This window comes from Halichoerus grypus, chromosome 3 (assembly GCF_964656455.1).
Source record: "Halichoerus grypus chromosome 3, mHalGry1.hap1.1, whole genome shotgun sequence".
Lineage (NCBI taxonomy): Eukaryota > Metazoa > Chordata > Mammalia > Carnivora > Phocidae > Halichoerus > Halichoerus grypus.
In genome coordinates this window covers 39,703,030-39,730,778 of record NC_135714.1, presented here as the reverse complement: position 1 = coordinate 39,730,778, position 27,749 = coordinate 39,703,030, and the positions used below count along the sequence as shown (strand labels likewise).

General features: G+C 40.7%; 1 protein-coding gene across 2 annotated transcripts in view; it reads left to right on the top strand.

Moving 5' to 3' along the window:
• Window positions 1-27,749, top strand: part of TEC (tec protein tyrosine kinase) — a 137,846-nt gene that overhangs the window by 80,708 nt on the left and 29,389 nt on the right. For both annotated transcript variants that reach the window (XM_036093000.2, XM_078068581.1), the window contains 5 exons: window positions 20,955-21,059; window positions 22,615-22,696; window positions 23,360-23,488; window positions 25,190-25,230; window positions 26,158-26,330. In XM_036093000.2, the coding sequence (XP_035948893.1) occupies window positions 20,955-21,059; window positions 22,615-22,696; window positions 23,360-23,488; window positions 25,190-25,230; window positions 26,158-26,330 (530 nt within the window). The remainder of the gene's footprint in view (window positions 1-20,954; window positions 21,060-22,614; window positions 22,697-23,359; window positions 23,489-25,189; window positions 25,231-26,157; window positions 26,331-27,749) is intronic.

Genomic DNA, 27,749 nt, shown 5'->3' with positions numbered 1-27,749 from the left:
AACCTGTGGCAAGTAATAAATGGTTGTTGAATGACTGAATGGGGTTCAGGTTCAAGGATGTATATGATGGATTTATTTTGAATCATGCTAAAGATATTAAAGAAAGACATAAGGAGAGGTATCCATTAGGTAGTCAGATACTCAGAATCAGGCGCAAGTAAGACGTTGGGGTTAGAGAAGTAAATCTGAAATCACCAGATCTAGTCTATTTAGTGCTATTTATCCTACAAGGAGGCAGCTTCCTGAGGGGATGTGCAGTGGGCTTTGAAGCCAGACAGATCTGCTGTGAATCCTGATCTGTCATTTAATAGGTGTGACATCAGGCAGTTGATAAAACTCTCTGAGTCTCATTTTCTTTTTCTGGAAAGGAGAAAATACCTATCTTGCAAGGCCATTTGTATGTGAGTATCTGGCAGATGGAATATTACAAATTTTTCTGTCTGATTGGTTAAAAAACACTTGAAGAAGGAAAATATTTCTACTTTAAAAGCAGAGACAATGGAGAACATTCTGTCACTTCCTGGTCATCCTGAATGCACATCCCTTTGCATAGTGAAAATACTGCTTTTTGGTCTTAGGAGGAGAAGGGCTTTGGAGCCTTTTGTAAGCCTTTTTTCTTTTTTAATTTACAAAATCTTCCATAGTGTTTACCATGTGTCATGCAAGGTCCTATGTGCTTCATAATCATTAACTGCAATCCTGTTAACTTTGTAAGGAAGATACAGTCATCATTCCCATTTTATAGCTGAGGAAACTGAAGGGCTGAGAGGTTGAACACCTTGCTCAAGGTTACAGAGCAGTCAGTACATGGTAGAGCAACCCAGCCCAGCTGTCTGATTCTCAAGCTCTGAACCCTTACATGGCACTGCTTCTGGGTAATTTTGTAACTCTCTGGCTAGCTACATGTGTATTTACATAAGGATCAGACTATATTGATCTTTATGTTCACCAGACCACGAATTAGTCTTTAAGAAAGCCTAACAAACTGGTAAAAGTGTGTTTTTGTAATACTACTATTATCCTCTCTTAGGAAGAGAAACTGACCAAATTTTGACCAGATGTGCTCTCTGCTGTTGTGTCTTAAGGCTGTGAGTTACCAGAGATTTAACTGTTTCTAACGTAAAGAGGAAGTGCCAATATAGTCGCTTGCTGATTCAGTATTGGTTTCATACTGTAAGACAGAACTAAAATAACAGCTTCAAAGGGTAAAAATATACAGTCACATGAAGCAGCAACCATCCTTCTTAAAAACAGAATTGTAAAACCAGTGAAGTAAAGGTTAATCTTTTTTTCTGGTTGGAAAGAGTAGTTATTGATAGAAACTGGTCAGTTTCATTGTGTCCTGTAATTTTAGGGTGCTGATATTTGTCAAGGCCCAAGGAAGAATCTCATTCATGTCATTTTATTTTATAAGTCAAATTTGACATCATTCTCAGATCTTTCTTGGAGTCTAGAAGGTGGGTATGAGGGACTTTCTTGAAACAGAACTCTAGTGGCTTTTGCTTTTATTTTCTCTAAGGGTTTATGTAGTTTTGAAAAAAATATTAATAGCTAAATTTATCGAGCACTTACCATTTGTCAGTTTTGTTCCAAGAGCTTAACATGATGTGACTTTTTAAATTCTTACAACCAATGTATGAAGTTATTTGCTGTCATTCATTCCCATTCTGTCGCTAAAGAAACGGAAGCACAAAGCAGTTAAGTAGCTTGTTCAAGGAGACACAGCGAGTTAAGCGGCAGAGTCAGACTCAGGCAGTCTGGCTGCAGAGTCTTTGCTCTTCAGCAATAGGAGCTCTGTTAGGAATCCCGCTGGTTCCTAGCCTAAGGAGATACAGGGTATGTAAAACAAATAAAGTGGTTCATCTTTTTGCACACCGAGTAGCAGAGCCAGACTCAGCTTTCTGTCTTTAGCAGCAGGGACCCTTGCATGTTAAAATATAATCCCTTGAGGCCACAGTTCCTCATTGCCTGGAAGATTAATAATGCAACTCCTTAGCACTACATACAGAGCCATTCATAATATGATCCTGACTCGGCTTCTCAATTTCCTCTCTCCTGCCTCTTCCGCCTGCCCCTGAGCGCATCAGAACACACCGCACACTGACATGCTTGCAGTCCTGAAACCTCCCATGCTCTTTTGCAACTACAGGCCTTTGCTTGTGATGCTCTCTTTTGTAAAATCTTCTCTCCTTTCTTTGCTGGGAGAACTCTTATTCATGATTTAAGGCTCTGTTTGAAGAGGCGCTTCTTTGGTGCAACCTTATCTGACTCTTTTTCTGGAAGAATTAACCTCTTCTTCGTTTATGTGCCACTGCATTTTGTTCAATGAAGAACTTTCCATATTGCCTTATGAGCAATCATTTCTTCCCAGTCACTTGGAAATTCCTGAGGGCGAGAGCAGATGCTACATAAATGTCCAGAAGAGTGAAAAGGTAAGGTGGTGTAAGGTAGACAATAGAAGATGTGGGGCTACTTCAGTAGTTCCTGACTTTATTATCTTGTCTATGGGCCATATAAGACTCTTTGATTTGGGGACATAAACTATTCAGTGTGACCTGCTTCCTTTCGTAACTGGGAATAAAAAGTTTACAAATTGCGAAGTTCACAGTCCTGATAGCTGTGAAACACGCAACAGGGAAAGGGCTATCAAGTTGGTGACCAAAATAGTGTATGATTTAAAAGAGCTGTTATTTTTCCGGATGAACTGTCTGATATTTAAAATTTGGCTAACTTAAAAATTCCAACATTTTCTGGGTCATCAATACTAATTATTGACTGGGTTCTGACGATGCCGGGTGCTGGTGGTGATCACACCAGGCGGGCACTGCTCCCATTCTCATGCATTGTTCCGTCTGTTATGGGCGTCAGGTACCTACCAAGAGCCCCACAAATCAAAACTGCGGTTATGATTAAGTAGAAGTTAGGAGCAGTACAAATGGTTTGTATTTCAGAGCGTGAGGTATGTGAGCAGGACCAAAACGTACTAAATATACAAAATGTATTAAGCTGAATGATCAGAAATTACCATATTTGATCCTTTTGGACTTACAGTTTCTTATGGTTTGATATATTATCTTGGTGAATTGATGCGAAAAGCTACCTCTCTTTCTGAATCCACTTAAAAGCCTGTGCATGGTAATATGGACGTTTCAGATATACTCGCCAGAGTTACTATGGTAACTCCTAGTGTTCCTCCAAAGCCTTCCAAGGCTGGTTGCTGGATAGGTGCTGTGATGTTCTTCTGCTCTTCCAGAAGGGAGGTGAGGGAATGAGGAAGAGAAAACCCAACAGATATTGTCCCCATTGCAGGTGCTGGTGGGCTCGCAGAGAGTAGATTGGCTATTTGGGCCATGGGGATCTTGTATTTGGCGTTGAGGAGCATCTCTTAGAATGTATTTTGCAACATGGATTAACTTAGGCCGGAGTATCTGAGAGTTAATTGCATTAGCGATAGCAAACTAGGAGGGGATGAAGAGTTTGATGCCCCCCAGCGGTGAGAGCCAATGAAGAGCATGGCAGGGCAGCCTGGACTTGTGTATCTTCATTTGTTCTTGGTCAGTTGTTTGACCTCAGCGCCCCATTTACTCAGTTGTAAAATGCAGATGCTACACAACTCACTACTTCGGAAGGGTCAGCAGTTCTGTAATTAATTACGCTTCTTACGTTCTCACAAAACATTTTTTGTGAGTAGATCCTACAACTTTGATCAGGGTTTTTAAAAATGTAGGTGTGCCTGGGTGGCTTAGTCGGTTAAGCATCTGACTCTTGATTTCAGCTCCGGTCTTGATCTCAGGGTCGTGAGTTTAAGCCCTACGTGGAACCCACTTTAAAAAAAAAAAAAAGGCTTTAAAAAATGTGATGGAGAGAGTATTTTTTTTTGCCTTTTACTACAGAAAGTTTCAAGTGTATTCAAGAGTAGATAGAGTAGCACAGTGACCCCCATATACCCAGCACCCAGCCACCTGACCCTGACTCACACTTCACCCCACCTCCATCATCATGTAGAAAATCCTGCCCGCTCCTATTACTTCACAGAAGTCATGTTGTTTCTTCTACAGATGCTTCAGTACCCATCTCCAGAAGACAGGGAGTACTCATCTTACATAGAACCTTAGTGCTGTCACCCAGAACATATCAACAGAGCTTCCTTGACATCATCAAGCACCCAGTCAGTGGAAGACACTGTTTGAAAAGTAATTTTATCTATAGAAGGTTCCCAGTTGAGAGGTTGTATTACAAAAGTTTTCTGTAAATTATTTGCAACACGAAGTGACTATTCCTATAGAAACCACAGTAAAGGAATGGTGAGTACCCATCAGGCCCACAGAAACCCATGGAACACGTAATGAGGCCATTCTGTGTTTTTCTTTGAGTATCTTTCTGAGGGGACAGTTATGGACAATTCCTCTTCTCTTACTAGAGACGTTGCGCTAAGTCTCACATTTTCTCTTTCTTGCCATTGTTCTAGTGGTGCTTCCTCCCCGCCCCCCCACCTCCCTCCCTGTCTTCCTTTCTCTCACCCTCTCCTCCACCTCCCTCCCCATCTTCCTCACTCCCATCCCCACCCTCAGGCTTGGGTAGAAGCAAAAGGAAGGCATTGTTCCCAGCGTGGCTGATGGTCTTCATTGGGGGGAGAAAGAGTGGGGGGATGGCCCTTGGGGAAAGGCTGCCATTATATGTAGCTTCATATTTTGGAGGTATTTAGAAAACAGCCTGCAGTGTGATCCTCTGAATGATAGAGAGAACTAGAGAAGTGTAGGGAGTTCCTGTAGAAGTTTATTTAAAGACCGAGTTAATGTTCTCCTTTCGCAAGACCCTAACAAAGCTTGGGTCAGTTTTAAATAATTCATGTTTCGAGTTCATACTGGTATGCTTGCACCTCTGCCCTCCACTCATGTCAGATTGGCAGAGAGAGGGGCTTTTCTCAGTGGAGGAACTGGTCAGCAGTGGGCAGTGAGGAGGTGAAGTTCTAGAGGGGCTGTGAGCCTCCCAACTTTTCACCTGTCCAGAAATGCAGTCCTGCCTCTCAGGCACAGGCCGGCCTCCTGGTGCGAGGCTGGGGGGGGGGCAGCTGCCACAGGGCTTCCCACTCCCAGAGCTGTCATTTCACTGGTCATCACTTCATCAGGCCATTGGGCTGTGATGTGATGGGGATGCTAGGGGTAGGAGGGGGAATTGTGCCCCTCGTGCTGCAGTTACAGGTCTGGACCACATGCAGAAAGCCACAGAGTGTGCCCTGTGTGTTTACCAGTTGCCACGGCCACCCACCACCTATCCCGGAAATTACACTTTCTATCCTGCCCTGTTAGCTGTCTGCCAACTCTCACCCATCTGAAACTCACAAAGCTTCTCTCTCCTGAGTTCCTCTTAATAAGAGATCAGGTTTGTGTGATTCTAGGTATTTCCCCTTTCATAAAGATTGATAAAGTGTCACTAAAAAAAGCCTGCACACGTGATATGTCCACCGGAGAGCCACACACACACACGGCACTCAGAATCCCTAGTACTAAAGCGCAGTGCCACTAGTCAGTGTTAACCACAGAGATGCAAGAACGAAACCTAGGTTATAGAGCCTTCCTTCTCTTTTGCTGCTTAAAAAAACCAGAAAGCAGGCCCATTTGTAGTGACATATCCAATGATTGCCGTCTGTGGTTGAGGAGGGATCCCTTGCCAGTAGTTATGAGTGTCTCCGACGGTTGTAACGTGACCTGTACTCTGCTCATTGGGTGTCCACTGGTGCAGCCATACCCTTGAGTGGAGTGGAACAGGGGGGCCGAGGAAGCAGGGTGTCTTCGATCCCAGCGATCTGGGCATGCCTGCACCCACAAGAATGGCATGTTTCTGAGAGAGCAGTGGCAAAGATAAAAGCAGCCAAATTCTTCTCTGAAACAGTATAGTCAAGTGGTGGTTCTGACGGAATAATGTGAAATTAAACCCAAGGAAGCCCTGCTCTCTGCTTAGCTGAAGCCCTTCCTGTCCATGCAGGTCCTCATTCGTTCGCTGACTTACTGAACAGAATCAGCGAGCACCTGCTCCGTGCTGGGCTGTCATATGCCAGCCTTGTCGGGGGTGCTGGGGAGGCAGTATGTCTGTCCCCTCTGAGCTCCCACTTGGTGGCCTCCATCACGCCTGCCTCAAGGAAGGGAGTAATGAGAAAGGAAGAAAGAAGAGGGTAGGACCAGGCACCGACTCTGGGGGAAGGTGTAAAATTAATCTTACTTCTCTACCAGAAATTCATTTAATGCTGGATGAATTGTGTAGATGGATGAGTTGTTTCTAAATTGGAATAAATACTAAGGTAGAGCCTTCATTTAAATGAGAGCTGATTGATTGCCTACTTCTGGCCCATTATAAAGTGAAGTTGTTTTGCTAAATCTTTGTACCTATTTTTCTCTTTGGTTGTATTTGTTGGTTTTCCTTTTATTTTTTAAAAGATTTTATTTATTTATTTGAGAGAGAGAGAGAGAGAGAGAGAGTAAAAGCGAGCACAAGCAGGGGAGTGGCAGAGGGAGAGGGACAAGCAGGCTTCCCGACGAGCAGGGAGCCCGATGTGGGACTCGATCCCAAGACCCTGGGATCATGACCTGAGCTGAAGGCAGGTGCTTAAGCAGCTGAGCCACCAGGCGCCCCTAGTTTTTCTTTTTTAATCTATGATTTAGAACACTAAATTATTAGCAGAGAATTTCATAGTTTCTAAGTCTTCCCAGATTTCAAGTTCCCTGAGGGCAGGGGACATATTTTCTTAAGTTTTATTGAGGCATAATCAATATACAATAAACTGCATATATTTAAATTATATTATTTGATAAGTTTTGATATATGTACACACCTGTGAAACTGTCGCTGTAGTAAAATAATGAACATATCCATCATCCCCAAAAGCTTCCTTGTGCCCCTCTGTAATTCATACCTCTCCTTTTATTCCCATTATCCCTAGGTATTACTGATCTGATTTTTGACGCTATAGATTAGTTTGCATGTACTAGTATTGTAGAATAAACAAAGTCATATAGCATGTACTCTTTTTAAGCTAGCTTCTTTCACTCAGCAGATTATTTTGAAATACATCTATTTTGTTGTGTCAATATTGTATTTTTTATTACAAATAGTATTCCATTGTATGGATATACCACTATTTGTGTATCCATTCACCTCTTGATGGACATTTGGATTGTTTCCAGTTTTCAGCTATTAGAAATAAGCTGCTATGAATATTCTTGTACACATCTTTATATGGTCAGATGCCTTCATTTATCTTGGGTAAATATAATGGCTGCATTTTTTAATCTCTGTATCTCTTGTGCTTAGCATGTTGTCTAGCATATAGTAGATGCCCAACAATTATTGTCCTAAGTAGTTGTTGGACTTTTCCTACATTTCTATGGTAATTAATAGGTAAGACTAGCTTACTTTTAAAAATAGCTACTTAAAACATTATTTTGTTTCAAGAGAAAGAGTAGTTCTGCTATTACCCTGCTTCCCTGTGTGTTCTGCAGTATTTTATGCACTATAGTCAAAACTTATTTGTCTACTCCTATATTTTTTGAGTTCTTGGAATATTTACTGAATTCCTCAATGAAGAAAGTGAAGAAATACTGGTATGTTTCCTAAAGAAATAATGTAAAAGCCAGTAAAATATTCAAAATTAAATCCTTCTTGGGCGCCTGGGTGGCTCAGTCGTTAAGCGTCTGCCTTCGGCTCAGGTCATGATCCCAAGGTCCTGGGATCGAGTCCCACATCGGGCTCCCTGCTCGGCAGGAAGCCTGCTTCTCCCTCTCCCACTCCCCCTGCTTGTGTTCCTGCTCTCGCGGTGTCTCTCTCTGTCAAATAAAAAAAAAAAAAAAAAAAAAAAAATTAAATCCTTCTTTCTTATTGAACTCTGTAACGAAATTAGACTATATGTGGGGAAAAAAGTTTCAATGCTGAAAAATTTTAGAAATCTTATTTTTAAAGGCAAAAAATATTCTAAACTAAACTTATATTCGTGATTACAGTAGGCCAGATACTGTGCTGAGTGCTTTATGAGTTACCACAATTAATCTTCATGATAATCTAGGTTGAGTTATTTTAATATCTTCATTTTACAGATGAGGAAATGGAGACTAGAAGAGGTTGGTTAATTTGCATGGGGCCATGGAGCCTGCATTTAAACACAGGTCTGCCTGACACGGGAGCTGTGCTCTCAACCATTACGATGCATTGGCTGTGCTCTGTCAAAACATTAAGACCGCACTCAACACACTGTGGCATGGTCAGTAAGTTAATAAAGAGATTCTAGCAGGGTTCTCACTTGTTGCACACATTATTCACGTAAATTTCCCTGGAAGTTTGGATCAACTTGACAAGTTTCTTCCCTAAGAACTTCTGACTTTATTTTTATTATTTTTTTAAAGACTTATTTGTTTATTTTTTAGAGGGAGTGTGCGTGCAAGCAGGAGGGTGGGGACAGGCAGAGGGAGAGAAACAGACTCCTTGCTGAGCGTGGAGCCCCATGGAGAACGCCATCTCACGACCCTGAGGTCATGACCTGAGCCGAAATCAAGAGGCGGTCGCTTAACCGACTGAGCCACCCAGGCGGCCCATAACTTCTGACTTTATATTTAAAGCCACTTTTCATACTCTTCTCATCACTTTCATTGGCCAATCTGTTTCTGATCATCTTCTGTTAGGCAGAGTTCTCAGATAGACAGAAATATCCAGTCCCCTTTCCCTAGCAGTGGAACCACCACATTGTCTCTGGAATTTGTGGCTCTCTGGCATCCTGCAGATCCAACAGACCCAAGATAATGCTTTATCTGTGATGACTCTTCTATTTCTTGCCCGACATTTAAAATAAGTATTGGCTGAGAACCCTCATTGGTCCTGGTAAGGCATCAAAATGGTGTGTGTGTGTGTGTGTGTGTCTTATTTACTACCTAGATTATAAGGTCTCTGCAGGTGGGAAGTGTATCCCGTATCCTGTATTTCTTAGTTCTTGCTAAAGAGGTTTCGGACATCTCTCTAGCTGGAAATCCTGGAGTTACAGAGAAATTCATCCCCCAGTAAGATTTCACGTGAACCTGGGAAGAACATTATGAGAGTAAAAGAGCTTTGTTAATCTGGGGTAATAAAATAATCAGAATCTAGTGTAAGGTGACTCTGGGCTTCTATTTTTTTTTTTTTTTTAAAGATTTTATTTATTTGATAGAGAGAGACAAAGCGAGAGAAGGAACACAAGCAGGGGGAGTGGGAGAGGCAGAAGCAGGCTTCCCGCTGAGCAGGGAGCCCGATGCGGGGCTCAATCCCAGGACTCCGAAGGCAGACGCTTAACGACTGAGCCACCCAGGCGCCCCTGGGCTTCTATTTTTTTAAAAGGAGGCTCCATGGTGGGTTAGTGTTTAGGTATGGCAATTAATACAATTAATTTATGTTTTAAAAACTGGAAAATTCATGGTTATAGTCTGATAAACACTTACCTGTTATTTCAGACTGTATGAAAGAAGGCTCCAGGTATCAGCATATATACTCAAATTATAGGAAAATAGTCAAGAGAAATGAAGTATTTCCATGATATTGTGCTTGCACACCTAAATATTAAAGTATGTAGTGGTGCTAAGCACCCTGAATCTCATGATATCTAGCTCAGTGTGGTAGACATATGGCATGTCATGTACTAGGTACTGGCCATGGGCTGTCCTCTCTGACAGATCTGCCATATGAGAGCCCCTTCTGCCTTTGTGACCCAGTTCCTGATTTTCCAGTGTTGTGCTCTTGACATTTTTGGAGAGATGGAGTGGTATAATGGTTATTAGAAGGCATAAATGAGTTCGTTTATGTAAATTCATGGGACAGTACCTGGCACATAGTGCTGTGTAAGTGTTAACCTATTAGTGTGTCTATTATTCAAATGTGTTTATTATTCAAATAACCTATTATTGTGTTTATTACTCAATTATTCACCCAGAAAGTCTCATCATTTCATACTCAAGCCATCAGATTCAGAGCCCAAATCTCAACACCGAGTTTCATATAAATTCTTACTGCCCAGAAAAATGTATACCTATACACCAGTCTTAGCAGTAAATGTGTCCAAGTGAGAGGTCTGCCCCAGAATTCAAATGTTGCTGTAAAAACCCATTCTCTATTTCTGCATTTTCTGTATCTTATCAGTAAGGAATATTGAAACTAGGTGGGGTAGGAACAAGTAAGCATTTGGGAATTGTGCGGAAATGTGTATTTTTAAGGAAAGAGGGACCTGAGATTTATTTATTTTAGAGAGAGAGAGCGCGCACGGGAGTGTGAGTGGGTGGAGGGGCAGAGGGAAAGAATCCTAAGCAGACTCTCTGCTGAGTGTGGAGGCTGATGTGGGGCTCGATTTCACCACCTTGAGATCATGACCTGAGCCAAAACCAACAGTCAGATGCTTAACCAGCTGAGCCACCCAGGTGCCTCAGGTAGCTGAGAATTATTATGTGTCACATTCATGGGCTTTTAGCTGAATGTATACCTGTCGATTGATCTTGTCATAACAAGTCAATAACCCCAGTGTACTCTTTTATTTTTTTAATTTATTTTTATTTTTTTAAACTGGAAGGATCGCTTCCAGATTTTTGATAATTTTTTTTTTTTTAAGATTTTATTTATTTATTTGAAAGAGAGAGACACAGTGAGAGAGGGAACACAAGCCAGGGGAGTGGGAGAGGGAGAAGCAGGCTCCCCGTGGAGCAGAGAGCCCGATGCGGGGCTCGATCCCAGGACCCTGGGATCATGACCTGAGCCGAAGGCAGTCGCTTAACTGACTGAGCCACCCAGGCGCCCCCCAGTGTACTCTTTAAAAAAAAAAAATTTATTTATTTGAGAGGGAGAGAGAGAGCATGAGCAGGGGGAGAGGTAGATGGAGAGGGAGAGGTAGATGGAGAGGGAGAGGCAGACTTCCCCACTGAGCAGGGAGCCCGACGTGGGGCTCGATCCCAGGCTCCTGGGATCATGACCTGAGCCGAAGGCAGATGCTTAACCGACTGAGCCACCCAGGTGCCCCAACCCCCAGTGTACTCTTAACTCATGGAGCGGGAGGTATACCAGGCAGGCCCGGTGTTGGAGGATTACAGTAATAAGTACAAAATAACAGAAATCAAGGAATGTTAGCATTGGAAACGAAGAGATAATTTAATTCAGTGTTGTCCAAACTTCAACCATTGTGCATACTACTTCCATGATTTTGGCGTATGTATGTGCCATCTCTATAGTACTGTCTTATACTTAATGTTTCCTGTAAATAGTCTCATGTCTTTTTTTTCCATAAATACATTTAATTTTGGAAGGAAACTGTATCCCTCAGTAAATGGAAATAATATATTATTATATTTTATTTATATATTATAAATCCAAATAAAAGGTAACCATGAAACTAAATACAATAAAAACAAATGTTTGTCCAAGTTCCACCTAAAGCCACCTCAGATACCACCATAGCATACTTCGGGAAACACTGATTTAGTTCAACATGTTTCCTTTATGGATAGGGAATCTGAAGTATTAAGTACCTGAGATGTGGGATCTTCTTATTCTAGAAAGTATTTTAAAAGGTAGCTAACTGCTGTAACATGCAGTCCCCCAAACCCGATGCCTTAACACAATAGAGTTTATTTCCTACTTACATTACATACAACTACCCTATACTTTTGATTCAGGAATCTGAGCACCTTCCATATAGTGGCTCTGTTGTCTTTTTTGTTTTTATTTAAGAAGAGCTTTATTGAGATATAATTCACCTACTTAAATTCTGTAATTCAGTGATTTTTAGTAGGTTCACAGAGTCGTGCAACTATCACTGCAATCAATTTTAGAACATATTCATCAACCCAAAAAGAAATCTTTTTTTTTTAAGATTTATTTATTTATTATTTGAGAAAGAGAGAGCGTAAGCATGCTCTGGGTGAGGGGCGGAGGGGGAGGAGGGAGAGAGAGAATCTCAAGCAGGCTCCTGGCTGAGCGTGGAGCCAGATGCAGGGCTTGAGCCCAGGACCCCGAGATCATGACCTGAGCCGAAATCAAGAGTCAGATGCTTAACCAGCTGAGCCACCCAGGTGCCTCCCCAAAAAGAAATTTTATACCCATTAGCACGCCATTGTCTTGGGGTCTTCTGACTCTTCCACTGGACTTTCTCATCCAGCTGGATCACAAAGGAGGAGATGGACCATGGGAGATGGTATGCAAGGTTTTAGAAGACAGGAAGTGGTCTTAACATCACTTCCACCTGCACTCTCTTGGCTAAAGTTCATTCCTGTGCCCTCACTTAAATGCATGACGATGAAAAAATGCAGCAGAGATGGGCACCCAGGAAGAAGAAAACGTGGCAATCCGAGCTCACTGGCATCGTCTCGGCTCCAAAGGATTTGTAATCTTTGGATTGAATTTATTAAGTCTGGAATTCCTTGAATTTGGAAGTCTGTTACATGAAATTTATGAAGGATCCATATACATTTATTTCTACCTAACTCACTCTAATTTTTACTAATTTTATTTTATTTTTTTAAGATTTTATTTCTTTATTTGACAGAGAGAGCACAAGCAGGGGGAATGGCAGGCAGAGGCAGAGAGAGAAGCAGGCTCCCCGCAGAGCAAGGGAAGCCCGATGTGGGACTCGATCCCAGGACCCCAGGATCATGAGCTGAGCCCAAAGGCAGTCACTTAACCAAGTGAGCCACCCAGGCGCCCTAATTTTTACTAATTTTAAAAATTAAACTAGGTAAATCCCTTTTAGACTTACTTCAAAACACGTGTTAGTAAGTTTTGCTTTCAACTGTGATAAACATATCTGGTAATAGTTTTTAGAAGTATTTTTGGGCCACAAGGGGGATTTGGGGAAGGGTTGCCAGAAGTATAGAAAAGTCCTAAGAGGGAATGGCTACTCAAGAAAAAACTTTTTATTTATTTATTTATTTATTTATTTATTTATTTTAAGATTTTATTTATTTATTTGAGAGAGAGAATGAGAGACAGAGAGCATGAGAGGGAGGAGGGTCAGAGGGAGAAGCAGACTCCCTGCCGAGCAGGGAGCCCGATGCGGGACTCGATCCCGGGACTCCAGGATCATGACCTGAGCCGAAGGCAGTTGCTTAACCAACTGAGCCACCCAGGCGCCCAAAACTTTTTAAATACAGTGAAAAAAGTATCTCCAGAAACCTTATGCTTGTCTATATTAGCATTATCTTACATGAAGATTATTCTGTGAGTTCAGAAATGGAATTTTCTGCCTTCAGATTCCTTATAATTTATAGCAGTTTTTCAATATCCTGTTTTTATGCTGGGTATTATGTTAAAAACCATAATTGAACCATGTTTATGTAACTGCTGGCTTCTTTATGTAAAAATGCTGGGGTTTTGTTGTTGTTGTTGTTTTGGGGGTTATTTTTTTGTAGTGTAAAAGCACTCTACAAAATGTAAAGCACCTATGTCAATTATTATTATAAGTTGTTGAAAAGGGAGGAAGAAAGGTTAGGATGCTGAGTTTTTGTTTTTACTTTCTTTCATTTTTCACTAGAATTCAGCCCTTGGTTAAGAGGGGCATTTTATCATACCACCATCAAGTTGGAAATGCCTTTGAATTTTATGTATTCTACTTCTCCTGATGCCAGAGAGGTCTACATCAAAATTGTTCTCAATATCCACAAACCCCCCCGCCAAACCCATCTTGAGGACTTGTTTGTCATAATTAATGTGTCCTGCTGCCCTTAGGCCCATTCTTTGAACTGTGTCCTGAGTGGAAAGGGAAAAGAACTACCCTCATGAATAAAATAGGCCTTTGGCTTGTTGGAGATCTTTAGTAGACTGCGTCATTTTCTTTCCTTTTCTTTTTAAGAATTGACTGGAACTCTTTAGCTGTGTAGTATTGACCCATCTGAACTTTCATTGTAAACAATTACTGTTCTTCTCCTTAACCTCAGCAAATGTCTGGTTGTAAACTCCTTAACACCTAGACATTTTGAACTTGTTTATCTCCATCGTGGTTCTTTGGTATCTGTGCCTTGCTGGTGGTAGGGGGAGGTAGAAATCCATCTTGATGAATATGGCTGAATGAAGGAACTGTCCTGATGGAATGCAGTGAATGTTAACAGCAACTTTGGTGCTACCCATCTGCCGAGGACTGCAGGTTCTAGGAATTTTAAATTTTCTGTTCTTAATTTGATGGCAATATTTTACACAACTCCCCCAGAAATATAACCTGTGTGTGCATACATATGTATGATATTACATGTTACATATATGGGTATACACACACACTTTTTGTCTATATTTTTTGGGTAGTTCCTTGTCACTGAATGTGCCATGTCAGCAGCCCATCTCCCATCTTTGGGTTTACATTTAAGATGTTTTAATTGTCGTGGCCTATTGAGAAAGAACAGTGGCTGATCGAACACTAAACAATTTAGTGTGCCAAATGGAGGCCTAATGCTAGCATGGTGCTGTGTGTACAAAAGCAGAGGTTCCCTGTAGTTGAAATTGAGAGAAAGGGTGGAAGTGATTGTCCCATAGCCCACAGTAATGCAAGCTTGTAGGTTCCAAAAGAACTGGCTTAGGGACAGAAATTCAACTCCAGCAAACACCCATCCATCACATTCAAGTAACGTTCATTTAAATCTTATTTTTTGTATAATTTCATTTGTGTTTAATTTGTGAACTAGCTTTTGTCTTATAGGTATTAAGAGGTATAAGCATTAGAAATTTCCACTTATTTTATGTGTGTCCTTAGTTAAGTGATACCAAGTTACTCAAGTGTGTGTGACACTTAAGAATTCAAGATTGGAATTAGACGAGTTCAAATCCCGGTTTATTGTGTGACTTTTGGTGGTTAATTATACCCTTTAAGTCTTGATTTCTTCACCTGTTAAATGGGATGACAAGAGTTCTCATACAATGCTGTGAAGGTTCATTGAGTCATCCATGTGCAGAGGTTCACATAGTGCCTGATTCATAGTGAGTGCTCTACGTGTGTTAGATTTTGACATAAGATAATTTTATTTTTTATAAGAGTCCAAAAATATTCCAGCTTGAGAGACCTGGAGTCAGGTAAACGCTTTAGTGTTTTTGAGAGCTCTGGGTTCAATCTGTGGCTCAGCCTCTTAGCCGGTCTTGTAACTGCTCATATGATCAGTTTCATAACAACTTCCCAGGGTTGTTGTGAAAACTAATTAATAGTAAATGCTGCATTTAGGGAGCGACTTCATATGCCAGACACTGTGCTAAGTACCTGTGTGTGTTATCTTTATTGCTGCTTGAAAGCTTAGCAGAATGAATAGTAGTGTCCTATCCTGCAGACAAGGGAACTGAGAGGGAGGGGACAGAACTTGCCCTAGGCCATACAACTTCTAAGTGGCAAAGCAGAGTCTGGACACAGGGTCGCCCTGTTTCCACAGCTCCTGCGCCCTTCCTGAGATCCTATTGCAATGCAAGGGTGATTTCATCCAGCAAGTTTCTTCTGTGGCATGCAGCTGGGGATAGCCACATTAGGAATAAAAGCTGTGATGGGGAAAAGGGGAGGGATCATTTGCAATATTGGAAGACAATTATGGTAGGTCTTTCACTGTGCCTAATGGGGACTCAGAGGCCTGGGGAGTAGGGTGTAGAAGGAGGACACAGGGTGTCCTGAAGATAAATGGCTGACTTCCCACATTTACCTGGGGCCAACGAATGCTTGTATACGTTTAGAAAAAATGTTACTTCATTAATTTAGGATTGATATTGATATTCTTAAAATACTGAGTATTCTGGAAATTAAAGGAAAACAGGGTACCTTGAAAGACTTCCTGGGGGATAGGATCTCTTGCATTTACCTCCCAGTTCTGCCATTCAGTTGATACGGAGTTTTAAGCAAGTCTCTAGATATAGTTTCCCCATTTGTGCTGGTTTAGAAATGTGTAAAATGGCAAATACTTAACTCATTTTCAAGCTTGGTAGAGTATATAGAGTATATGCAAGAGAGGAGAGATACATATCCTGTGTTACACACACACACGCGCGCACACACGCACATACACACAGAGTGTCATGCATACTTCTTTGCAGACTGGCTCAGCTGTTTAATGAACATCTGCTAAGTGCCAGGTAGATTTTTCAGCTTGGATGACTCAAACAGGAGTAAGTGACGTCTTGGCTTAATTGTGATTTTCAGTTTGGTGGGCAGGGTGAAGAAGCCCGTAGAAATAAAAGGGAAACTTCACATGAAACATATAATGACCTTGGATATTTCTCCTTGGGCCACAATAGTAACAATAATGTATAGCATACTTCAGTAATCATGAAGTAATTTTCCTATTGAAGAAATGTTAAATAGCCTGAATGGAGAAAAAACTATATGTTCTATGTCCCTTCTCAGTGTTAACTCTTGATTCACCAGAGTGCAAAGACCAGGTGTTAAGGGGGCAGGCACATGGCTCTTGCAGTAACTCTTAGGGTTCCCTATGGCAAGTCTCTTCCTCGACCTTGCCTGACCTCCTAGGGTTCCCTGAGATGTGGCTAGAATAAGATTCTACTATATATACACAACATATGTGTTGAGAAAGGCAGAATTCTCTTTACTATAAAGAAAGTGATAAGCATTGCTGAGTACGAGCCTCATATTGTCAATTCCCTTCAAACATTTCCAGTGGGTTGTCCAATAGTCAACTCAAAAAACATTTCCCAACATTATCTCAAACCTGATTCTTCTGTGTTCCCTATGGTGATTCATGGTGTTGGTGTCTACTGGTCACTCAGACTCAAAATCCCTGAGGTTTCCTAACTCCTTCCTCTCTCTTAATCCCCACATTTAATTGATGCCAGAGTTATGTGGACTCTCTCTTCTAATGTTCTGGCATCCCTGCTTTCCTCACCTGATTTACTGCCATCGACTGGGTTCATGACCTTGTCATCCCTCACCTGAACGACTGCAGCAGGCTCCTGGCTAGCCTCCCTGTCTATCCATTCGTCCCCCTGCCATTAATAATTAACGATTTCAAAAGCAAACCCCAGTACAGCACTTCTTCCAAACTCCTAAGTCTGGCATATAGGCATCTTCCTAATTTGGTCCCAAATAACATTTTTGGTGTCATTTCCTACACTTCCCCTGAACCACTCTGAGCCACATGAATTTTTTTCTGTTGCCTAAATGAGCGCTTTGTTGTCTCTGCTGCCTGGAATTTTTTTCTCTACTTTCTCTATAGGAAAACTCCTACTTACCCTTTAGAAACCAAATCAAAGCGGTACTTCCTCCCTGAAACTTCCTCAGCTTCTTCTGGTCCAGTCACTGCCCCACTCCGTAAACACCATGAGTTCACATGAGTTCATCATTATCTGATTGTGAATCATTCCCTTCTTCTCCTTCCACCCAGTATATTATTGTGAACTCCTCTTAGGGAGACCCTCAACCCCCTTGCGTAATTTTGCAGCTACAGCACACAATGCTGTGCTTGGTGTCTGATCAGTGTTTGCTGGTGGGCTAGATAAAATCATGCATGAGCAGCTTATATTTGAACCTTTATCTGCAAACCCCAATATTCGTACAGTACATGAATAGATTGTATGTCCCAGAACATGAATTTAGGGGCATAAGTCAACCCAGTATACAGGCTATCCTAAATTTTCCGGTATAGATTGACCTGCATTTAACAGCTGCATTTAATAGCAGGGGCAGGTGGTGGGTGGAGATGGGTATCTTGGAAACAGACTATATATAGCCTACTGCTCAAGGGCTAAGAGAGCTGGCAGGTGATAAATGACCCCTGAGACCAATGTCGGGAAAATGCCATGATGTCAACAGTGATTTTCTCCAAGGTTGGGAGATTAAGGGTCATTTGATTCTCTTTGTGCTGTTAGTATTTACTAAGGTTTCTACAGTGGACATGTGTGACTTGTTAATAGGAGGATGGTGCTCTGGCAATTTCTTCCACCCATTAACTGTCACAGGCCTCAGGAACAGGGCGGGTGGCCCTGTCTGACCAGACCTCTTACCACTGTGCAGCAGGTTCTTTACAGGCTGGCCCTGCTCATCTTTCCATCCTGCCTCAAGCACCCTGTGCTTCAGCCACACTGGTCTTTTTTTTTTTTTTTTTTGCTACTTATTTATTTTATGTAGCCAACACTTACTGATATCATATTCTAGGCCAGACACTATTCTAAGCACTTGGCAAATACCAACTCATTTAATTCTCATAGCTGTTATTATTCCCATTTTACATATGAGGCAACTGAGGTCATTCTGGATTATGTTTTTCTTTGTGCTTTTCCTCCTTCCCTGTCATGTGCTGTTCAGTTCCTCCCTGTCACATACCAGAATTTCTCTTCCAGAATTGGCATTGAAGCTTCAACTCCTCTGTGTCCATGAGCATCTTTTTAATATACAGTATCATAAATACTGTCTGTCTTGGGCAAGTAATTTTCGTTTCTTCTCTCTGTACAATGTGTCTGGTCATGTTTACCTCACAGAGTTTGTGAGGATTGAATGGCACAGTAGTTGAGCTGTCTGCTCAGGAAGTGAGCTTCCCTGATCTTGACCTTGTGCTCCTTGACACAGCTGCTGACAGAGGACAGGTGTTGTCTGTGGAACCCTGAAGGGAAGGGAGAGTAGGAAAAACCAGGATGACCCAAAGTCAAGGCCACTCAGGGAGAAGAGAGTGGTGGCACTTTCAGATGCCTCATAAAGGTGTGAGTGGATGACAGTTGAGGAAAGACTGTTGGGTTTGGTCCCTGGTGACATTTTTAATACCAGCTTAGCAGGCTTTGGTGAGGTGGATGTAGCTGGCAAGTGGCTAAGGAGGAGGAGTGGGCGGGAAGGAAATGAAGGCTGAGGATGTAAGCACTTCTCTTTCAGGAAGGGAAGAGGAAAGCGAGGGCAATAGCAGGGCCAGAAGAAGGGTTCTTGGTATGGATGGGAGAGGCCCGAATGTGTCTATAGGTAGAAGGAGGTTCCTCAAAAAAGCACGGCTGGGGAGAATGTTCTTCTGTCTACCCTGGCTGAAGCTTAGTCCATGCTCAGAATCCTTGTTGCCCCACTTGGGGACTTAGCTGCATTAATGCTGTTACTTGTTTGCAGCCTGGTTATCCCAGGGCCCACTGGGCTTTGGGGTCAGTTGGGGTCCTTGATGAATATATTTAACCTGTCTGAGCTGCAGTATCCTTAACTTCTCCAAGAGACAGGATGAAAGAGAAGAAAAAAAAGATAAATCTTAGAATGCTTTTGATTTCCAGAGGGAAGAAGTTGGAGGGTGTGCTCGTGGGAAGGCTGTTCTCTTCTTCATAAAGCAGTGAGGGAGCACGTCTTCTGGGATGAAGGGAATGGGAAAGGTTTGTAGTTCTGATAAGACTGGTGTTCTCCATGGAGGCCACCGGGTTCTCTCCATGAGAGATACAGACAAAGGAGATGAGGAGCCGCAGTCAAGGCCTGGGGAAGCATAGAGAAGAAATTAGGATTATCGTTGACTTTCTGCAGCCAGGTATGAAGGAATAGGGAGGGTGTAGATAGAACTGGTCACTGACAAAATTGTCAAGAGATATGTGGGACTCATGAAGGGGTTGGGGGAGAGAGGGAAGAGAGAGAAGAAAGAGGATACTATGGTGAAATGACCTCCAGAAGAGTCTAGTCAGCTGTCAGATGGGAGCTGGTGGCCTGGGAAAGTGGGCAGGTCTGAAAGTCTTATGGTGACAGTAAAAATGCAGAGCAGGTTCCTGAGAGCAGGACGGGGGGCTCAAAGGTTGTGACCGGAGGACAATTTTAGAATATTCAGTGAAGCAATTTTGAATGACCAGAGCCAGGAGGTAGCTGGGTCACCCCAAATATTACAGTGTTCTTCATTTCTCTGCTTTTCCTTCTATTCTTTATCATGTGAATATCTACCATCCTCTTCCCAAAGATAACTTAAGTCTTTATACAGCTTTTTGTGTGGAATATATCAGTTAGTATTATTCAGTGAACCTTTTTTATTTCTACATTGTGTTTGTAATGGTTTTTAATGGGTGTATTTTATCAACTTATGTTGGCACATGCTACTTTGTTTTCTTTTGGATTTTTCCCTTTGATGAATTTTCGGGTATGAGATTACTATGCTTCAGGGTGGAGGGAGGTCCTGAGGTGTCCTTAGTTAATTGCTGCAGGCAGAAGTTCAGTGAACAGAAAGAGAGAGGGGAATAGAGAAGTAGAGTAGAATATCCAACAATAGAATCTGAATGGAAGTTTTATGCGAATACCTTAAGTCCACCTCAAATCCTCCTGAGTTATCTGTGTTGCAGGAGAAAAAAGTAACTGGCTAGAGTTTGCATCTTTGTTCAAGTACCTGGAGTTCTTTTTTTTTTTTTAAAGGTTATTATTATTTTTTATTTATTTATTTTAGAGAGAGGGAGGGAGGGGGAGAGAGAGAGAGAGAGAGAGGGAGAGCGCATACGCAGGGGTGAGGGGCAGAAGGAGAGGGAAAGAATCTCAAGCAGACTCCATGCTGAGCACGGAGCCTCATGTGGGGCTTGATCTCACAGTCCTGAGATCATGACCTGAGCTGAAACCGAGAGTCGGAGGTGTAACTGACTGAGTGCCCCCTCAAGTACCTGGAGTTTTGCTTGGTTTGGTCTTTGATGCTATTTTGGTGGGGTGAGGGAGTGGGGATGGAGTGCTGTCAACAAGATGTTGAAGAAATTGAAAAGATATATGTCTGAAAGGGGAAGGTGACAATAAAAGGGAGTTTTAGGGGCAAAAAAGTGTTTTGGGGGCAAGGATAGGAAAATTTCATCTTTAGAAATAAACAGAAATAATTACTTTTTATATAATAATATTATTTTATTACAATTGTCACAATGTTAGTATTTTGAACAGTTTTGACAATAAATGGAAACATGATTTAGGTAATTATTAAGAAAATTGTAGTATTTTGAATCAGTGATTTCATTAACAAATATTTCTATTAATAACTTTTTCTTGTTATGATTGCCTCCCTTTGTTTTTCTTTTAACAGAAAAAATACAGAAAGGGATTTATTGATGTTTCAAAAATCAAGTGTGTGGAAATAGTGAAGAATGATGAGGGTGTTATTCCCTGCCAAAATAAATATCCATTTCAGGTAAGCTGGCATGTTTTTTTGCCACAGTATAATTCTGGGCTTTTAGTCATGCTTACTATTCAACATTACAGTTTCCTGCCATTGCTTTGGTGGTTGGTAAAAAATAAAATTTTTTTTTAGCTTTAGTGAGGTGCAATTGACACATAGGAATTGTGTATATTTAAGATGTACAACTTGATGTTTTGATATATGTGTACATTATGAGATGATCTCAGTTGAGCTGATTAACGTATCCATGACTTCACGTAATTAGCATTTTCTTTCTTTTTCCTTTCCTTTCCTTCCCTCCTTCCCTCCTTCCGTCCTTCCCCCTTCCCCCTTCCCCCTTTCCCCTTCCCTCCTTCCCTCCTTCCCTCCTTCCTTCCTTCCTTCTTCTTTCCTTCCCGTGTGTGAGCACTTAAGACCTACTACCCTCGTAGCAAATTTCAAGTATACAATACAGTACTGTTAACTGTAGTCACTGTGCTGTACATTAGATTTCCAGGACTCATTCATGTTGCTTAACTGAAACTTTGTACCCTCTGACCAACATCTCCCCATTTACCCCTCCTCCCTGTCCCTGGCAACCACCACTCTCTCTACTGCTATGAATTTGACTATTTTAGATTCCACATAGAGTGAGATCATGCAGTATTTGTCTTTCTGTGTCGGAAGGGAGGTTTCTAGCCTTCTATTTCTTTTTAGCCAGTCAAGGTGTTTCTGCCTTGTGACTGTGACCAAAGGTAAAGTGACAGACCAAAGACAAAATTCTTGGGTTAGTTTCCCAGGCTGAATTTTATTACTAATATTAAAAATACTAAGAATAAGGCTTTAATTGCTCACCACGAGTTACCTCTAAAAGACGCACTGTGGTTCCCAGTTCGGGCTCTGAAGTCAGGATCCTGGTTTTCTGGATTGCCAGCCAGATGAGATGGGCAGGTTACGTAGCACAGCATTAGGGGGCACCATATGCCATGTGTTCTGTATGAATGGTGCCGTATGGAGTTACACAGGAGGGGAAGGTCTGGGGATCAGCCTTAGTCTCCTCCTCCGTAAAATGTAAATACTGATACCTTAATGGTAGGATTAACTGAGTTAATGTCTGTAAAGCACATAGTCTAGAGTTGGGATAGTGTTTAATAAAGTTGGCCATGCCATTATTTATAGTGGCAGAAGGAGGGTATAGCAATGACACTGACAGAGTAGTCCATTCATGTAAAATATTCAGAAAAATGCTGGATTAGAGTAATCCCTGCTATACCAAATTTACTTAAGGATCTTCAGTTAATTAGATTGCAAGAAATAAGATTCGTGAAGCATCTTGGCCTCTCTCTCTACTTTTTCCTCTATAAAAACACAGTCCTTTGCAAAATGTGTATCCCACTTGATGTAGACATGAAGAAATAGATACGCTGTTGTAAGAAAGGAATGTAGGTTCTTTGGATCCAAAGTAATTGACTTTTATTTGATCATTTCAGAATCATTTATTGATGCCTCTGGTCCCAAGGGCTCTGTGCTAGACGGAAGTGCTGTGTCTAAGTATTTCTCACCTATTCCATCTTTTGTTTTATTTTAGGTTGTTCATGATGCTAACACACTTTACATTTTTGCACCTAGTGCACAAAGCAGGGACCGGTGGGTGAAGAAGTTAAAAGAAGGTAAAACTCATAATGAAATATTAACTGTACATAATTTTAGGATATAACATTGTTATCACTAGAAGAGAAATATGGCTAATGTATCTTGCATTTTTAATCTTTTAATCTACAATAAGTGTTTCTCTGAGGACCCTCTGCTATCGTGATACATGATGAAGACAACTTCCTCTTTTATAATCTGATTCCTTCTAGTGGTATGCACGTAGTTTCTAAAAAATGCATGCTTTCATTTAATGCCTAAAACATTTAAAGATGAGAAAGCACTGGGCTTTTATGATAATAGGATTTTATTTTCTAAGAAATGGCCTATGTAGTCAACATTTGGTGTGGATGATGACTTGTGTGTAGAGTGTCTCAGTGGGTGATTTGTTCTGCACAGTCCTCATCCCTTCTTCTGCAGAACAGAATGGTGTGGGCTGACTTGTGTGTTTATCCATCATGGTACAGCAGAGGTCACTTCTGCTAACAAGGATGCTTCATCAAAATAAGAAGGTGGAAGGGAACCATATGGATTTTCTGAATGCTGGGTTGTATGATGTTATGAAGGTGTTTTCATAATAAACGCAATATCTGAGAAATAGAGAATGATTGACAGTGTTACCTACAAAATGTTCTGTCATCTGTTTTATCTCACTAATCATTTAATGTTTCTATGAATTACAGAAATAAAGAACAACAATAATATTATGATTAAATATCATCCTAAATTTTGGGCAGACGGAAGTTATCAGTGTTGCAGACAAACTGAAAAATTAGCACCTGGATGTGAAAAATATAACCTTTTTGAAAGTAGTAAGTATTTATTTTATTTTATAATTATATTATGTGCAGGATATACATACTATTGGTATAGTGTGAAAGTGACTTGGTTTTGATTCTGATGTTGGTTAACTATAACCTTTACACCTTCTAGCACCGTGTAAATGTAGGGTGGGTGTATTTTGTAGGAATAATTATGTTTATTTAGCAGTGGGGCCATCTCATGGAATCAAAAGGTCTATTTTCAAGAGCTTTTATCACAATATGGAAGCCTGCTCAAAATGACTCTATTAAAAGCATGAGCTTAATGTGGCACCATCAGCAGCTTTTTTCTTTTCAGCTTTATTGAGGTACAATTAGCAAATAAAATTGTAAGATATTTAAAGTGTACGGTGTGATGATTTGGCATACTGATGCATTGTGGAAGGATTCTTCCCATGAAGTTAGTTAAGACATCTATTACCTCACATGTGTACCTTTTGGTGTGTATGTGTGAGAATATTTAAGTTCTATTCTCGGTACATTTCAGTTATACATTACAGTGTTACCAGCTAGAGTCACCACGTTATACATTAGACTCTCAGGCCTTATTCATCTTAAAAGTGAAAACTTGTGCCCTCTACCAACATCTCTATCTCCCTCTCCCCAACGCCCATCTCCTGGCAACTACTTTTTCTACTCTCTGTTACTATGAGTTTGACTTTTCTTTTAATTTTAAATTCCGCATATAAGTGAAACCATGTGGTATTTGTCCTTTTTCTGTCTGGCTTATTTCACTTAGTATAATACCCTCCAGGTTCATCCATGTTGTTGCACATGGCAGGATTTCCTTCTTTTTAAAGGCGGGATAACATTCCATTATATATATATATCTCACACAGTACATTTTCTTTATCATTTCATCTGTTGATGGACATTTAGGTTGTTTTCATACCTTGGCTATTGTGAATAATGCTGCTATGAATGTGGAAGTGCAGATATCTCTTCAGGGTACTGCTTTCCTTCCCTTTGCATATATACCCAGAAGTGGGATTGCTGAGTCATATGGTGGTTCTATTTTTAATTTCCTGAGGAACCTCCATACTGTGTTCTCCCAGCAACAGTGCACGAGGCTTTTCTCCACACCCTCCCAGCATTTGTTACCTCTTGTGTTTTTGATAATAGTCATTTTGACAATTATGAGGTGATATCTCATTGTGGTTTTGATTTGCATTTCCCTGATGGTGAGTGATGTTGAGCATCTCGTAATGTAGCTGTTGGCCATCTGACTGTCTTCTTTGGAAAAATGTCTGTTCAGGTCCTTTGCAACATTTTTAATTGAGTTATTTGAGTTTTTTGGCTATTGAGTTATAGGAGTTCCTTGTATATTTTGGATATTAACCCCTTATCAGATATGTGATTCGCAAGTGTTTTCTCCTCTTCTGTGGGCTGCCTTTCCATTTTGTTGATGGTTTCCTTTGCCGAGTGTAAGCTTTTTAGTTTGTCGTAGTCTCACTTGTTTACCAAGAATAAGACATGTCCCCAATCCCTCTGGCATTTTTAGTCTGCTCAGGAAGGCAGAAAACAAACCAGCTTCGATAGCATTTTAAATTCTTCTCTGAAATAGTGATATAAGCAACATGTACCAGAATGAGAGAGTCCAAGTAGATTTCTCATCTATGTGTTTTCACTTTTTGTTAAAACTTTCAGTCATTGGAAGATGGCATTTTGACCTATTTTTGTTGTCATTTTCAGGTATAAAAAAAGCATTACCTCCAGCACCAGAAACAAAGAAGGTAGGTGGTCTTTACCTTTTGGAAATATTTACAGTTTTAATAAGTAAGTTTATATTCATTCACATGATTCTGTCCGCCTTCCCCACCATATCATATCAGAAACCAATATGCTAAGGATTTTTAATTTTTTTTGGTATCAAATAATATTAATTTAATTATATCACAGATTATCACTGGGGCCCTCTCTTCATCTGGCATTTTGCTTATATTTTGGCTTCAAGAACTGTAAAAAAGGTATGGGACTTTAAAGGAATATTTCAGTCTTACGACCACAGTGTTATGTCAAAAAAGTGAATTCAGTGATTTAATGATATGCCTTTGAAGAGTGGGGTATGGTTGGAAACACATGTACTTGGGACTCAGATAGCACCCCATGCAATGTGAATCTGGTACAAGTGACTTTGGGTGGATTACTTAAACCATTGTTTCCTCAGTTGTAAAATGGGAATTATACACTCTATTTCATAGAATCAGTATTAAGAATAAAAGAAAAAGTGTGTTAGGTAGTAGGTGCATGCCTTGCACATAGTAGGCACAAAGAAGTGCAAAATGCTCTGATTGAGAGGAGACCCGATAAAAGACTCACTCTCTAATGTGTCTTTTCCCCTTTGCGGGCCACTGGAATGGTGGGTCCACCTTTAGTCCTTTGGTTTCTACTCACATAACCCTGGAAGGCTAGTCCTGACACCGAGCAGAGGCTCTTTGATGTTTAAAGAGGGTTTTTGCTCATGCCCTATATTCTGAAACCCATGAGAAGTCCAGTAGCACCAATATCATCAAAGTCATGGGAGGGTTCCCCAGATTGTATTAGGTAGACTTGAGGTTTCTGCTTTATTCTCTGGTGGTGTGTGAGTCATTTAGTGTTTTGCTTCACATCCAGTTTCAAAGAGAATGACTACATTTTCATATGTTGTCTCCTTTTCTTAGCGAAGGCCTCCCCCACCAATTCCACCTGAAGAAGACAATAGTGAAGAAATCGTTGTAGCCATGTATGATTTCCAAGCAACAGAGGCGCATGATCTCAGATTAGAGAGAGGCCAAGAGTATATTATATTAGAAAAGAATGATGTTCATTGGTGGAGAGCAAGAGATAAATACGGGTAAGTATTCCCTCTGTGAATGACACACAGCGGGTGGGTGGGAGTTATGGGCTGAGTGCTGAGTCTAACTATTATGTAATGAGACTAGTTCAGTCAACAGTAAATGAAAGTACACATTATTACTTTGCAGTAACACAATGTATTCTTAGTAATGACTCAATAAATGCAAATGGGTCAACCACTTCTTTCCAGAAATTAGAATGCATTACATTGGTCTCTTTCTCATTCATTATTTGTTTAATTAGATTATTTTGATCTTGGGAGAATGACATTTTAGGTTTTTTTTCCCGAGGTAAGTAATCTTACATTTTTCTAAGAGAGAGAATGTGTGTGTCTGTGTGTGCGCGTGTGCACACATATGTGCACGTGTGTGTGTATATATATATAAAATACATGTATAAAATACATATATACACATAAATGCAAGAATTTTTAAAATGGGGTGCCTGGGTGGCTCAGTTTGTTAAGCGTCTGACTCTCAGTTTCGGCTCAAATCATGATCTCAGGGTTGTGGGATCAAGCCCTGCGTTGGGATCTGCACTCATTATGGAGTCTGAGATTCTTTCCCCTCTCTCCACCTCTGCCCTCCCCCCCACCCCCCGCTAGCGTGCGAATGCTCTTTCTCTCTCTCAAATAAATAAAATCTAAAAAAAAAGAAAGAAATTTAAAAACAAGCATTATTTAGACAAGATAATTTTGGATTTAAAGGAACAGTCCTTTCAACTTTATTATTTGGTAAGTGATTAGTAAATATGGATAAACGTAGGGGATGAGTATCTTTTAGGCTTCATTAAAGAGACTATATCCTGTGTTTACCTCTGAAATATAATCTTGTTTATATTCTGAGTTCCTGTGGATAAAAAGAAGAGGACTTTTTGTCCTGGCCAGAGCATACCTTCCCTCCAAATCTGCTTTCTCACCTCCTTGCCCCATCTCCCAATTCCAATTCTCTATTCCTCACTTCACTTCTGGACTGATTTACCAATCCTTCCAATTGTTTTTTTTTTTTTTTTTCAGAGTATTTAAAAGTAAATTCAAATCATTCTGTCATTTTACCCCTGAATCTAACTACTAAAGATGTTTTTAAACAACTGCTATGTCATTATCATACTTAATAATAATTAAAAAAATACCATCTGTAGACTTTACCCTAACATTTTCAGGACTGGAGGAAGAGTATAAATGAAAGCCCACATATCATTTATCTAAATATTTTGAAGCTCTAAGTCAAGCTTACAAACTGGTAAATAAAATAACATTTATCCTCTAACTTAACAAACGTACCTTCAAAATGACAAGGAAGCAAGGTTTGAATTAGAGTCCCATGCCAGAATGTGACAGTGCATGGAGGGCTGGCTCTCTGGGGTCCTCTCATTCCCTTCTACCCCAGCTCCATCCCACATGCACCATGTGGATTTC